Source organism: Oncorhynchus keta, chromosome 3 (genome assembly GCF_023373465.1).
Source record: "Oncorhynchus keta strain PuntledgeMale-10-30-2019 chromosome 3, Oket_V2, whole genome shotgun sequence".
NCBI lineage: Eukaryota > Metazoa > Chordata > Actinopteri > Salmoniformes > Salmonidae > Oncorhynchus > Oncorhynchus keta.
Window position 1 is genome coordinate 13,136,235 of NC_068423.1, and position 14,021 is coordinate 13,150,255.

At 42.0% G+C, this 14,021-nt stretch overlaps 1 protein-coding gene across 7 annotated transcripts in view; it reads left to right on the forward strand.

Annotated features, from left to right (window-relative positions):
- The first annotated feature begins 223 nt into the window (after positions 1–223).
- Positions 224–14,021, forward strand: part of LOC118366967 (src kinase-associated phosphoprotein 1-like) — a 35,683-nt gene continuing 21,885 nt past the window's right edge. For all 7 annotated transcript variants that reach the window (XR_008088212.1, XM_035749853.2, XM_035749866.2 and 4 more), the window contains exons 1-4: positions 224–459; positions 1,707–1,812; positions 2,258–2,283; positions 2,469–2,585. Coding sequence is in view for 6 of the 7 variants with exons in the window: in XM_035749853.2 (XP_035605746.1) it covers positions 420–459; positions 1,707–1,812; positions 2,258–2,283; positions 2,469–2,585 (289 nt within the window). In the remaining variant the exon portion in view is untranslated. The remainder of the gene's footprint in view (positions 460–1,706; positions 1,813–2,257; positions 2,284–2,468; positions 2,586–14,021) is intronic.

Here is a 14,021-nt window from a genome sequence, read left to right on the forward strand (position 1 = left end):
ACAAACCTGAATTGAGCATTATGCCCTGCAGTGTGAACAAAGGCTTTATTCATACTAGAAGTTGGATGCATACAGGGACTTTGAACAAACTGATGTGACGAGGCGATATAGACCTAACAACTGAATAACATCACTCAGAGGAAGAAGCATTTAGTCACATCATGCTCCGCCCCATTTTTGCAATTCTTATTTTGCATTAGATGCATGCACGGAAATAGTTTTTGTCACAAAGTGTACAGGTGTTGCATGAGTGTATTAGTATAGTGTGTGAGTATCCACATGCTTTCATTTCAAGCAGGGAACTGTTACAATATGACAGGAGTCCGGTCTACACAGATTCCATAACTTTTCAAAAAGTATAGTTTTGATAGACTTTATCAACATTTGTCTGTAAATTCCTCTGGCACTTTGATGGAAGGATGGGGACAGTCTCTGAAGAAGTTAGGAGGCTTTTGAATGGTAATGTTATATATATTTCTATTGATTTTAAGCAGTATGATTTAATGTAAGAATATTATCATAAGGATGGAATAGAAAATCATATACTGTGTGATTTTCGATATATTTGTCTTTCTTATAGCTAGAATCATTGTAAGAGGACATATTGTATAACTTTACTGCTATATGTAGGCCTACTGATAGATTTGAATTGCTTCAACTTAAAATGCCAATAAGACACTGCACATGTCTGTTAACATTATTATAATGTGCTACAGAATTCAGTGATTTATGTTCAAAGTGATCAAACCATCTGGACTTGTTACTATGCTTTTATCTACAGTGGCTCTGTGAATAACTGCATGTGCCTTACTGTATTTCATATTCTATCGTCTTTATGACAAGATAATATTACAGATTTTTAGTTAGTTCCTTATGGATATTCCTCATAGATTGCCATCTGATTCACACTGTAGAGTAACTGTCAATGTTTGCAAACATGAACACTGGCATCTGCCGTATTTGCATGTACTACTAAGCAACCTGACTTGGCCCTTTGACAAATATTTGCATATGTCAACGCCTTAATGTGATAATAAGGGGTGGAAAAAGTACTAAATTAATATACTTGAGTAAAGTAAAGATACCATAATAGAAAAAGACTCAAGTAAAAGTAAAACTCGCCCAGTAAAGTACTACATGAGTAAAAGTCTAAAAGTATCTGGTTTTAAAAGTACTTAAGTACAGTAGTGGAAAAAGTACTCAATTGTAATACTTAAGTAAAATTAAAATGTATACATCAAACTCTTTATATTAAGCAAACCAGTAAAGTACAGATACCCAATAAACTACTGTAGTACTTTAAAGTATTTTTTACTTAAGTACTTTCACCACTGGTAATATTACAATTATAGGAAACAAAGAAATCTAAACAAGCGCTGTAGTTCAACTTGTTTTTCCTGGTCCAGCATGAAAGATAACATTGTTTCTGATATGCTTGTGACTTGGAATACAGTTTGTGATTTACATGTCAAGGTGGAAATTGTAATGGAAAATATCATAGTATCATAGTATGGCTTGAGGCCACTTAAAATTATGTGCATTTTTGTAAGAGTTCATGCTCCGGGTAATGAATGACAAAATATCCTAAATGGCCACTTAGTAAATCATAATATATTTTATATGACATCTTCTCAGGATTGAGGTGTACAGGTATATCTTTTTTCTTCCACTTATTAGATGCGTGACTTGCCTGCCTTGTCTTTCAGACTGTGAGCTGTTTGTATCAGATATCCTACAGGATGAGAACCTCAGTAAACACGCCAGGGAAACACGGGACGTCTTGCTTAATAACTTCAGGGTGATCTACTCCAGGTACGTAAGGCCTACCAGACTGTTCCTCCTAGTTGGCCTCTTTACCTCCCTATGCACACACACAATAATGAAACAACCTGTGTCACTCAAATTTTACATTAGATGTTCACATTTCCTGAAGCTTTTTTGATGATGGAAAGAAGTGTTAACAATTAGATTTTAGAAACGTGTTATTGAAGGGAAAATATGTATGAAAGTAAGCACATGAGAAGAAAGGAATAGTCTCTGCATCAGAGATGTCTCCACCGGAAGCCTTTCACTGCTTTTCACTCTGTGCATGGTGAAGGTTGTACTTATTTGCGAGAGGTTGTGTGTGTCCTGTGGTCTGAGAGGCAGGAAACCAAAGTAGGGTGTTTGGTGTCATTGACGGAAGTGTAAGCACCTGAAGAACCTTATAACCTAATTTGCAGTCTAAATTTAACTAATCCCCACTTTTATTTTGCAGAAATCCTCAGGCGTTTCCCTTCAGATGTAAGTGACTGCATATTTTACACCATAAAATGGTTGAATCGTTACTTGGGATACAACTATTTTGTGTGCCATTGACATACATTTGTGCAGCTAACACATTTGGCCATATCAGGGCATTTCCTGTGTGCTGTTGAAAGTCCTCCCTCTGGCCTCCCGATCCTGATGTAGTGTTCTTACCCACCTAGCTGAGTCCAGACAGGAGGACAGTTCAGATGACAACCAGAGCTCCAGTCTGGGCCGCTCGGCCCCCTCAGAAGACCTGTCAGTGGCCTCTGACTACCAGGACGAGGGCTCTCCCGACTGTGAGTAAAGGCTTGGTTCTGTGTGTGTGTGCTGTGTGCGTGTGTGAGTGTGTGTGTCTCAATGCAACGTGCTTATGTGCTAAGCATGTCTGAGGGTGTTTGCGACATTATATTTGGGGTTTGTAAGTGGAACATAGGGACTCCTACTGTGCGTTTAACCAGAAAGATATCAGCACATAGAAGGGGTGTCAAGTAACAGCTTGCCCTCTAGTGGTTGGGTCTGCTGAATGAATGGAGTGTTGGTGGGAATACTAAGGGTGAGGATGTTTTTTTTTTTTTTACACAGACCTGATAGGTGACCTAGAGCTCTCTCTAGTGGTGAGAGTAGTCTGGAGCCCTCAGTGAATACGTTCTGTGTGTATCGGGTAGGAGGCATAGGCCCTAGTCAGTTTCTCTTAGATCAGCCCACACAGAGTGTTCTCTGTAGCTCGAGGCTAATTAGCTGATTGATTAACCCTAACCCTGGTCTCCTCTCCCGATTCAGTTTGAAATACAACACTGTACCTGAGGGGCCATGTGTGTTCCATCTCTCTCCCTTTATCTGTCTGGCTCTCTGTCTTCCATTCTCTCTCTTCTCTCTCTATTCCTCTCTCTTTCACTATCTCTGGTTCTATGAGACATGGTAGTACTTGACTGGTTGTTCAGAAGTGACACAATGACTCACCTAGAGCCTTGGGTGTCCCATGCTCTCAGTGGGTGTCATGCGATGATGATGATGATGGGCATTCCTACAAATAACTTCTCCTCTTTGTGAATTTAGCATGTTGCAATATCTATTTTCAAAGGTCTGTTTGACTGTGCTTTTTCCTCATTGGTTGTACACCGTTGCTTCCTGAACTAACTGTCTGCACCAAAGGGCAGCTGGAGTTCTTAGTTCACTGTCTGTTCACTAGCCAGAGTAAATTACAGATATGGCTTTACCCGCTTGGCAGGGCAGTCCATTTTACAGGAAGAGGGTGTGTGTGAAAATAATGAAATGATGAGCCAATAGAATCATTTTAGATTTTAGGAAGAAAATGTATTAATGGTTTAATGACAGAAGCTGGATATGCATGACTGATTTTAGGAGTACTGCCGTTCTAGTCACCCATTCTAGTCTAGTCACAAATGCCTAAAGGAGGTCAACTTTTGCCTCAGTAACAATCCCAACTTTTTCTACTTAGCCTTATGATATCAAACAAGATAACCTTTATCCTAAAACAATTGAACAAATGTACAATGATTGAAAGAATATCAAAAGTAAGAATAGGAAAATATTGATGATATCGGTTCAGTTCCTGTTCACCTATGTAGAGGAGAACCATGACAGTTGGTATTTGACTTGGGAGTTGACTGCCTCAACTTCTCTGCTCCCTAACCTGTGTTGAAAAAGTGTGATCAATCCAGGTAGGAAACATAACACCTACTGTTATTTCACTAAATGGCCTGGCCTGTTTTCTCCATGGCCCAGTTCTTCAAAAGGTCTCTATCTGGATTTCACCAATTGGATAGGATTAAATGCATAGAAATAGAACGAATAGAACGGACAAGTCATTGACTTGAATGGGGAGTCCCGTTCTATTCGGTATATTTCCATACATTTAATCCTTACCGATAGCCGAAATCCAGATAGATAACTTTTGAAAAGCTGGGTCCAGTGGACTGGCTGACACCACATTTGTAATGGCTGACAGGAACAGATGGATCCTCCATTGTTTTCCTCTGTGTCTGCATGGTAATGTGAACTGTGTTTGACCCATCGACTGCACGGTTGACCTGACCGTGCCTGCAGCCTCACCCCAGCCCCAGTCTGGTTGACAACAGCCCCCATCACCACCCAGCACTCCCCCAGTGTGAGGAGGACTTGCAAAGTGGAGGGAGGGAGGGAAGCAGTAGATGGGGGTCGAAGTGCTATGAGCCTTGGCATGCCGTTTTGCAGGGTCAAGTTTACAATCTGTCTTAAAAGAAGTATAGGGATGGTGTGTTTGTTTTGTGGCCATTGGGTGGTAGCCGAGGCGATGACAGTATTGCAGGAGCATTGTATCAGGAGCAGTCAGAGTTTTTAACATTTATTTTTTATATATCAACGTTTTTGTGGTCATAAGGATTGTTTTCATACATTGTTAACTCCCATATTTGTTCAGGTGTGGAGAAAAGGTCTCGATTATTAATTTAGTAATAAAACATCTAACGTCGATTCACAGTGCACATATTTGTTGTTGAAAGCAGACATGACCAGTTCAAGCGGAAACCAACTCCATCTCTCAAATTGGTATCTCACCAGATGATTAGTGTCTGTTTGTTGATCCATTTGATGGGTATGATTTATGGACAAACACGTCTGAGTGGTGAGAAAGATATGTTTGTTAGAAACAGGGGAAGGCAGAGGTACTGTGTGGTATCAGAGAATACAGGTGGCGTTGGGCCCTTGTGTCTGCTGCTGACTGTGACAGATATCAGAGACAATGGGCAGCAGGCTCCAGCTCTGCCAGTGCCAACACTATTTCCTGCACCAATTACATCCAACAGGAAAAAGGCCAAGATAACCATTTTAGTTCAGTTGTATCTAATTTTTCTTCAATTGGGTCATTAGCGTATCAATCTAGAATGTTCATTTCCAAAGAGTGTGCCGGCATAAAATTGTTTGAGTTTTTGATTGGTCCAATTTAGTGCAGAGAGAGTTCAACAGGTGTACTTTCAATTATATTCTAACTATGCTATTGAGAACAAAATGACATTAAAGAACATAAAAAAAGAGAGGTTCGTGGGTTGTATATCTAGAGATGTTCCTGACCCAGTCAAAGCTGTAACACAGAACAGAAATAAATCATGATATGTGGGGCTGTAGCAAGACCTTGAATGGCCTCTGTATAGTTTGTGGTTTTAGTGGAGGAAGCTGTTGTACCTCAGATCCAGATATTTTTTTATTTTAGCTGGTACTTTGCTGAATTTCATACAGTACTCAGCACTTCGGTGAGAAACAGACCCTGAATTCTCCCTGTACAGGAAGTGGCCATGCTACCTATCCACTGAGTGAACTTCTGACCCCTGGCTTCTTAGCTGGTCGACCTGTCAAACTTCCAAACCTGTCTTGAGCAGGGCTGGGTAAACTGGTGGCCCACGGGAACTCAGTCGGGGTCTCAACTTACTGTGGAGAGTTAGAATAGTAGAAAACACAAGGTGCAATTTCGAAATTCGATTGGGCATAAGCAGTTTTTCTCTGGTTATGCCAGTCACTGACAGCCAAAATGTTTTGGATTGGTTAATTAGACTAGCGGCCAGCTATCTAAACATGGCTAGGGCCGGCTCTGACTGCATGTGTGGTTATGGATGTGGGTACGCAGACCCGTGAACCATTGCGGCCCCTAATGATGTGTTCAGACTTTTGGTGGCCCCCACCTCCATCAAAGTTGCCCATCCCTGGTCTAGAGTAACCCTGTCTAGAATATTGATCTGGCTGCCCATGGAAACTCCATAGATCTACGTTTCTTTGACTTGGAAATACCCACCCTTCAGAAAACAGAGCTGCTGGGAGATTAATTTTCCAGTGTTCATTGGTGCACTTGCAGGACGCACATAACGTGTTAATGACCACATTTTTTCCCCCCTTTCTCTTTCACTCTCTCCTTTTCCCTCACTCTCCTCCTCTGCTGTAGTCGTTGAGAAACACATTACAAGACTGGAACAGGCTCGCCATCATGCTGGCCCAGCCATCGGGGTTCAAAGGTTCACGCTGTTCCCCCGGGGCTACTGTGCTGCTGCAGATGCTAGTCGTTTCTTTCTCTGCTCCTTTTCTCCATCTTCGCTCTCCCTCTGCACCCTCTCTCCCTGTTTAGACGATTAATCTCCAACTCTCTCTCTCGCTCCCGCACTCATGCTGCCTAGCAAGAGGAGATGACTGCTTGAAGGGGGGATTTTGACTGTCTAACTGAGGGGCATCCATCACTCACGTCTCCTCGCCCCCACTCCAAGCGTTGCCATGTTGTTTTCTGTCTCCTCCTGTAAAAATCTATTTTGTTTCAGCTTTCTCCTTAACTTCCCTTGTTTAATTGTTTTTCTTAATTAGAGAACCTCTCCCCTCTGGTGTAAGTATTTGGTAAAACACACAGTGAAAACAGGCATTGAGAATATCGATGTGTAACAGTCCACCCATTCTCGAACAAAACACCAACCCGCGGCGTAATTTAAATGTTCTACTTCATATTCATCATCTCTAGCACCACCCCAACATAAACATATGTGAAAATGTCGCGTTCCTATGTTTTGTAGTAAAAAATATAAGGTTAGGGTTAGGAATTCATTCCGAGTGGTTAAATTAAGGATTAAAATTTGGGAAAAGCGGCACTAGGATTGGAAACGCGACCTTCGGAGCTGGAGCTGGAGCCTGCGGTTTAAACGCCCGTTAACCATACCGATCCACAACGCACTAGCAACTCTCCTAGACGTAATAGGCGCTCACATTGCCCGTAATGGACAGTATAGCGTTCACATTTTGCCAGGTCGAAATGTAATCTAGTATCTGCATAATTGGCCCTTCCTGGCGTATTCCATAAGAAAATGGGCTGGTAACAGTCTACATAGACAGCATGCAGAGTGGGAAGCCCAGGCTGGGTGGTTCTAATCTCCCTCTTAGCTGTCAATGTCACAGACAAATAGTAAAACTATCAGATGCACTGGGTTCACCCAGAGGTTAGCCTTCCCAGGTACCTCTTGCATTCACTCCCGTGCCTCTCTCTCCTGCCTTGCAAATTAGAATTTGATTTTGCTCTCCACCGGAATCTATTTCTGGAGATGAATGAAGTTTCGATGCTAAGCCAAGGTGGCCCCGCTGATTTCTTAGGGAAATAAATGGAGATTGGAGAGACGTGTTGGCCTATACAGACAGTGACACAACAGCTCCCAACACCTCTGGGATTCCTTTGTTTAATTGTGGCTGTAATGTAGCAATTTGAAGTCATTAACATGCCCGTGTGGAGTTATTTGAGGATGCTGAGGAAGAAGCATCCCTCTTATTCACCAGGGATACCTCTGGATCACCAGGGATACCTCTGGATCACCAGGGATACCTCTGGATCACCAGGGATACCTCTGGACCATCAGGGATACCTCTGGATCACCAGGGATACCTCTGGATCACCAGGGATACCTCTGGACCATCAGGGATACCTCTGGACCATCAGGGATACCTCTGGATCACCAGGGATACCTCTGGATCACCAGGGATACCTCTGGACCATCAGGGATACCTCTGGACCATCAGGGATACCTCTGGATCACCAGGGATACCTCTGGACCATCAGGGATACCTCTGGATCACCAGGGATACCTCTGGATCACCAGGGATACCTCTGGACCATCAGGGATACCTCTGGACCATCAGGGATACCTCTGGATCACCAGGGATAGCTCTGGACCACCAGGGATACCTCTGGATCACCAGGGATACCTCTGGACCACCAGGGATACCTCTGGATCACCAGGGATACCTCTGGATCACCAGGGATACCTCTGGACCATCAGGGATACCTCTGGACCATCAGGGATACCTCTGGATCACCAGGGATACCTCTGGACCATCAGGGATACCTCTGGATCACCAGGGATACCTCTGGATCACCAGGGATACCTCTGGACCATCAGGGATACCTCTGGACCATCAGAGATACCTCTGGATCACCAGGGATACCTCTGGATCACCAGGGATACCTCTGGACCATCAGGGATACCTCTGGACCATCAGGGATACCTCTGGACCATCAGGGATACCTCTGGATCACCAGGGATACCTCTGGATCACCAGGGATACCTCTGGATCATCAGGGATACCTCTGGACCATCAGGGATACCTCTGGATCACCAGGGATACCTCTGGACCACCAGGGATACCTCTGGACCACCAGGGATACCTCTGGATCACCAGGGATACCTCTGGAGAGCAAATCGCACTGTGTGTGCCAGGGTGACAGTGTTGCCTCTGTGTGGAACCATGTGCCTGTGAGCAGAGTGTTTATTTACAATGGAAATGATCTCCAATGATTTATTGTAGCCTGTATTGTAACTTACCCTTATCTCAGGGAAATTATATGTGATTACTCTGTGCATGTGGAAAAGAACACACCTGATCCTGGAACAACACAGTGATAATATTAGATTGTTCTACTGATAATAGTCATGAGAGGATTCATCCTGAGTTTGTGAGTTTGTCTTAATGCAGACCCGTCTGTCTGTCTTCTAAAGGACAGATAAGGCTTTGGGTCAGTAATCGAAAGGTTGCTAGTTCGAATCCCCGAGCAGACTAGGTGAAAAATCTGCCAGTGTGCATAGAATTGCTGAGGATAAGAGAAAAGATTACTTAAATGGGTATGTCAAATATTTTATTTCAATTCAGTGTAAAATAGGCCTATGTGGATAGATTTAACTGTCAACATTATATTTCCATGATGTTGATACATTTTTTTAAACCTTTATTTAACTAGGCAAGTCAGTGAAGAACACATTCTTATTTACAATGACGGCCTAGGAAAAGTGGGTTTGTTCCTTGTTCAATGATTTAGGGGCAGAACGACAGATGTTTACCTTGGGGATCTTACCTTTCGATCTAGCAACTGGCCCAACGCTCCAAACCACTAGGCTACCTGCCGCCCCATAGGTTAAATGTATTTAAAAATCATGTTTTTGGGGGGTAAAACCCCCCACTAATCAGCAAGCACACCACAATGCTAAAATAATGGACTGAATCTAATAAAATAGCCAGGCTTATTCTATACAAACAGCAGCTTTTTGATTTGCTTTTTGTCTCTACACTAATATTCTAAATGATGTTTATTGTTTTGTTGTGTTTATTGTTCTCATAAATGATCAGTTATGTTACCATTAATGATACATTGATTAAAAAAATCAAATGCCTTCGTTGTTTATTCAGTGAAGCCTATATTATGTCTAAGAAATATTAATATTCTATAATCCATACACATTTTCTGGAGCCTATTATAATGTACAAATAATCAACCAAAAGGCAGCATAGTATTTGAATCACATTTGTTTTATTTCGTTCCGTTGAAAACTGATTTTATATTAGAACATGCTCAAATACCATATAGGCTACTTCTTAAAATGTGGTCTGTCAACTTTACGAACCCATCGCATTCCGTTTCAGCTATGTGAAAATAATTATTGTGTAGGCTATCATTTACATGTTTCTGACAGCAGACACATGTTCATTTTCTTTAATTTAAATGAAAATTTCCTTCGGCAAATGCTATAAATATTATTTTCTAATTCTGAATTCATACAGTATTTGCCTACTACAACATTCTACTTACAAAGTGACATGTTAGATTCGTGATTCAGATAGCAGCAGCCCATTCATTTTGTTATGAATTATGCTGTTGATTTTAATCAATAGGTCTAAATTTGAGGTCAAAATGTTCTTGTTGGCAAAAATAAGACATTGATGGAAATGTGTTTAAGACATACTCTTGTTTATTTGCTATTTATTTATTGCAGAACCATGTATAGTATCTTCCATCAGTTTATTCTTGATTCTCATCAAATGAAATCTATTGGTACATTATAATGGTTAATAATTATCAATGTTTCCCCACAAAATTAGGAATCACTGAGATTGTCATTAGACAAATGACATGATCAAGGACACATTAACGTTCTAGACCTTTCCCTCCCATATTGGCTGGCTGATAAATCTTAATTTAGATTTGTATGTTTAAAAAAAACGATATTCTTTAATATTTTCAGAGAAAAGCATTGTATTGCATTTTAAAGCTGTGATCGTAAGCTATATTTTAAATATAAAACCACTCATTTAATTTAATAGCCTATATCAAAATATACAATTAGTGTGGCAATGAATTATTATCTTATCCAAATATGGATTTATTTTACATTTTTTAGATACAATTCTACATTAATCCCATGTTTTGTTTGTTTGGATTTTTTTACAACTATTTTTCAGCTACCCACAATGTTCAAACAAAACAATAGCACTTTGTCTACAGAGAACTTTCTGGCAACTGCAAGTATGTAAGGAATCCATCTCAATCCCTATTTTAGTTTTTATTCCCACTCTATGCTGACCTAGACTTGTACATCTTCACCCAATGCTCCTTCATTGACTTGCCACTATCACCAGTGTTTTATCACAAACAGACAAGCTCTCCTTTTGGCTGTGCTCCTCTGTTGTTGCGGTCTATATCCCCACTGTAGTTTTTTCCAAGTGTCAGTGAGGCAGCTGAAAGCCATTCCCTGTGATTTGAGGATTCTTATATCTGCAGTTAAGTATTTGAATAGTGGTTGTTAATCTATGCGAGGGAATTTAGGGCGCTGCAGTCACTCCTTATTGCTACCCAGGGGGAACCCGATGTCACATCGTAATATTTCTCCCTCTGGCCCCGGCCTGAACACTGGCATGGGGAATGTGAAAGCACCAAAGCCTGGCAGGACTGACATAATATTATTACCCTGCAGAGAGACACACAAAGACAAGCGATCTGCTCCCACTCAGAGCCACTGGGAGGAGGAATCTTCATACAGAGGCGAAGATTTTCGTCCTTGCTTTGCATTATTCGACCTCTCGTTGCCGTCACAGTACAGATACATGACATACATTCCGTTTACATAAAAAAACATGGCCCTCTACTAATGTAATGTATGCTTTTGCTCAGATGCGTGCATTACAAGATGAATTCTATATGCTTTACGTATCGATGAGTGAAATTATAATCAGATCACTGGTTGGAGAAGGGGGCAGGGAGGACATTTGGTCTTTAACCTCAGAGCCTCTCTGTCTCTCTCCTACTCCCTCCTGACGGTGTCCTTGTGGAGGGATGCACACACAGGGAAGGAGGAGGCTCTCGTGTAATGAGGAGAAATGTCTCCATTTAGCCTGGTCTGTGTGCAGATGGAGCTCTGGGCGGGGTGAGGGTGCACTTAGTAGACCCTTTTTCCTAATCAAGGACAGCGTCGGAAGGGATCGCAGTCACACTCGCTGTGTCTCCCAAAGCCGCATTCCTCCCTCCTACACCAGCCCCCCTAGCCCTGGTGGGGGTGGGCTGCCTGTGCCTTCTTGTTCACCTCATCACCAGGGTTCACACGGAGGTCAGGTCTTGGCCCCGTTGTATCTCCGCTCCAACACAATGCAGTATCTCCCACAGCAAAAGACACAGGGGAAGAGGCTGGCGCCAGGGATCCAAGGACGGAACTGAGAAGAAACAGTATGGTTCCTACCCAATCTGTAAAGAGGTGTGTCATCAATTCACCTGCTCTACTAACCCACCTGGACCAGCTTGGACCGGTCTGGTACACACCCATTTTGGCTCACCTAAAAGCGAACAGGAAAAAGTCCTCTCCTGTTGGCAGCTGTGTAAGGCATGGCCCTCCAGGTAATGATGAGTAATTTAACCCAGGCTAATGTTGACACCTACTCAGGGTGGTTTCAGATTGAGCTGACAAACTGAGCCTGGGCAGCACCCTGCACACCAGGCAAGCCTACCTCCAGACTTTCATGTGACTCAATGTAAATCTTCCTGTCTGTTGTAGCATTGCCCTCACCACATGTGATCTCGCTTCCTCTGCCTACACCCTGTCATTAGCAATGCTTCATGCAGATGGGTAATGTTATTTTTTATTTTTTTACAAATGAAAGAAAAATTGCGAAATAAGTGGGAACATCAAAAACCCTACATTTTGGTGTGATTCTCCTCATCCTGCAGCAACAAAAGCCTCTTTAAATCATGTATTATTTTCCCAACATATTTGTTGCGTTATAGCTGTAATAGATATAAAATGTTAGTCCTCCCACCTACCATTTGCCTTCATTTTGATTCACTATAAAGCCAGCCTCTGATTGACTTGCAGCATAACTAAAGTGGATTTTAATGGGCGACTACATTAACTCTTTCTGGTCATTATCACATAAATCAAGCGTTTCTTGCTGGATCAACTGCTGAGCTCGTAGCATCATGCTGAGACTGAGGGGGGGAATAACCAAATGAGAGAGAGTGGCCATGACACTGCTAAGGCAGCTCACATGCATCCTATATCACGTTGGTTTAGGGGTTAACATGGGATTTTTGGAGGTGTGTATAGCTGTGTTATTAATAACAATATAAATTATGTGAATGACACTAATTAAAACAGAAAATAATGAAAATGAAGTAGATGCATAGAGCTGAATAATTGATAATGCAATCTACGGTTGATAGAAGAACAGCCTCTATCTGGAATTTTGGTGATGCCTTCATAAGCTTTCAGTTTGGATAAAATATCATCTCGTTGCTTCTTTATGTGTTCGTCTGTTAAGAAAAATCATAATTTAAACATGTTGGATTCTGTATTTAGGGTTTATGTGAATCATACATGTTTTTAATCAGTCTTATTAACATTTGACTCAAACCAAGAGTAGATACATTGTTATAGTTGTTGATAAGTATTTTCATAAGATGAGGGGTATTGCTTGCTGTTTGCCAATCAGCATATGTCATACAGAGGGGTGGGATCAAAACCCCAGCCCCTTAACTGTTGGCAAATTTGGTCCTCGATCTGTAACTCTGTCTCGAAATGCTGTCTATCACTAGCAGATCCATATTGCCAAGTAAAATTCTATGTGTAAATGTACTTGGTTGAATAAAGCTGATTCTGATTCTTACAAGTAATTCCCTGACCGTTCCGATATCTTTGAAACCCAGTATGAAACACATGCTTTATACCATGAGGCCTGGTCAAAGAGCTCTCTTCGGTCAAGCCGTAGCTGTGTTGTTTACTGATTCATGCAGATCTAACAGTCCCGTCCCTGTGTTGACTTTATATATCTCCTTGACTATTAACTGGGCATGACCTTTGAAATAAATGAAGATGGAAGGAAGTAGACAGATGAAAGGTGCCGTGACCGGGAAGCAGGCCTAGATAAATGAACAGAGCACTGGATGGATGAGGCGGGGGAAGCCTAATGACGGGCCTTTTGTTATGATGGACTCAATCAGGTTCTCTTTGACAAAACAGTCTGTAGCGGCTTAGCACCAGACGCTGACACGTGTCAGTCATCCACAAAGCAGGGTGACTTATGAGAGTGTGTTACTGTCACGAGGTGTCTGGGGCCTCACTCTGAGCTGTGACCGCCTCATATTTCAGTAGGACCTGCGAGGTACAGCGGACAGTGAAAGGTTACCTTGTGACACGTTGTCTTACGACATGACTCTCTAATGGTTCTTATATGGCATAACGTTCAGATATCACTTTGATTCCATTGCACTCTGGACCAGATTAATTTGCCTACACTAAAACGACAGGAGCAGATAGGCACGGACATTTTGGTTAGGGGAGAATTTCAGCTCTACCAGTGCAGTCTCCAGGCTACCAGCTCTCTCTCCTCCTCTCTCGTGTTTTGGGTTTTATAATAAACGAGAGAGAGGCTCCCCTTGGCTAAACATATACTTTGTTTGG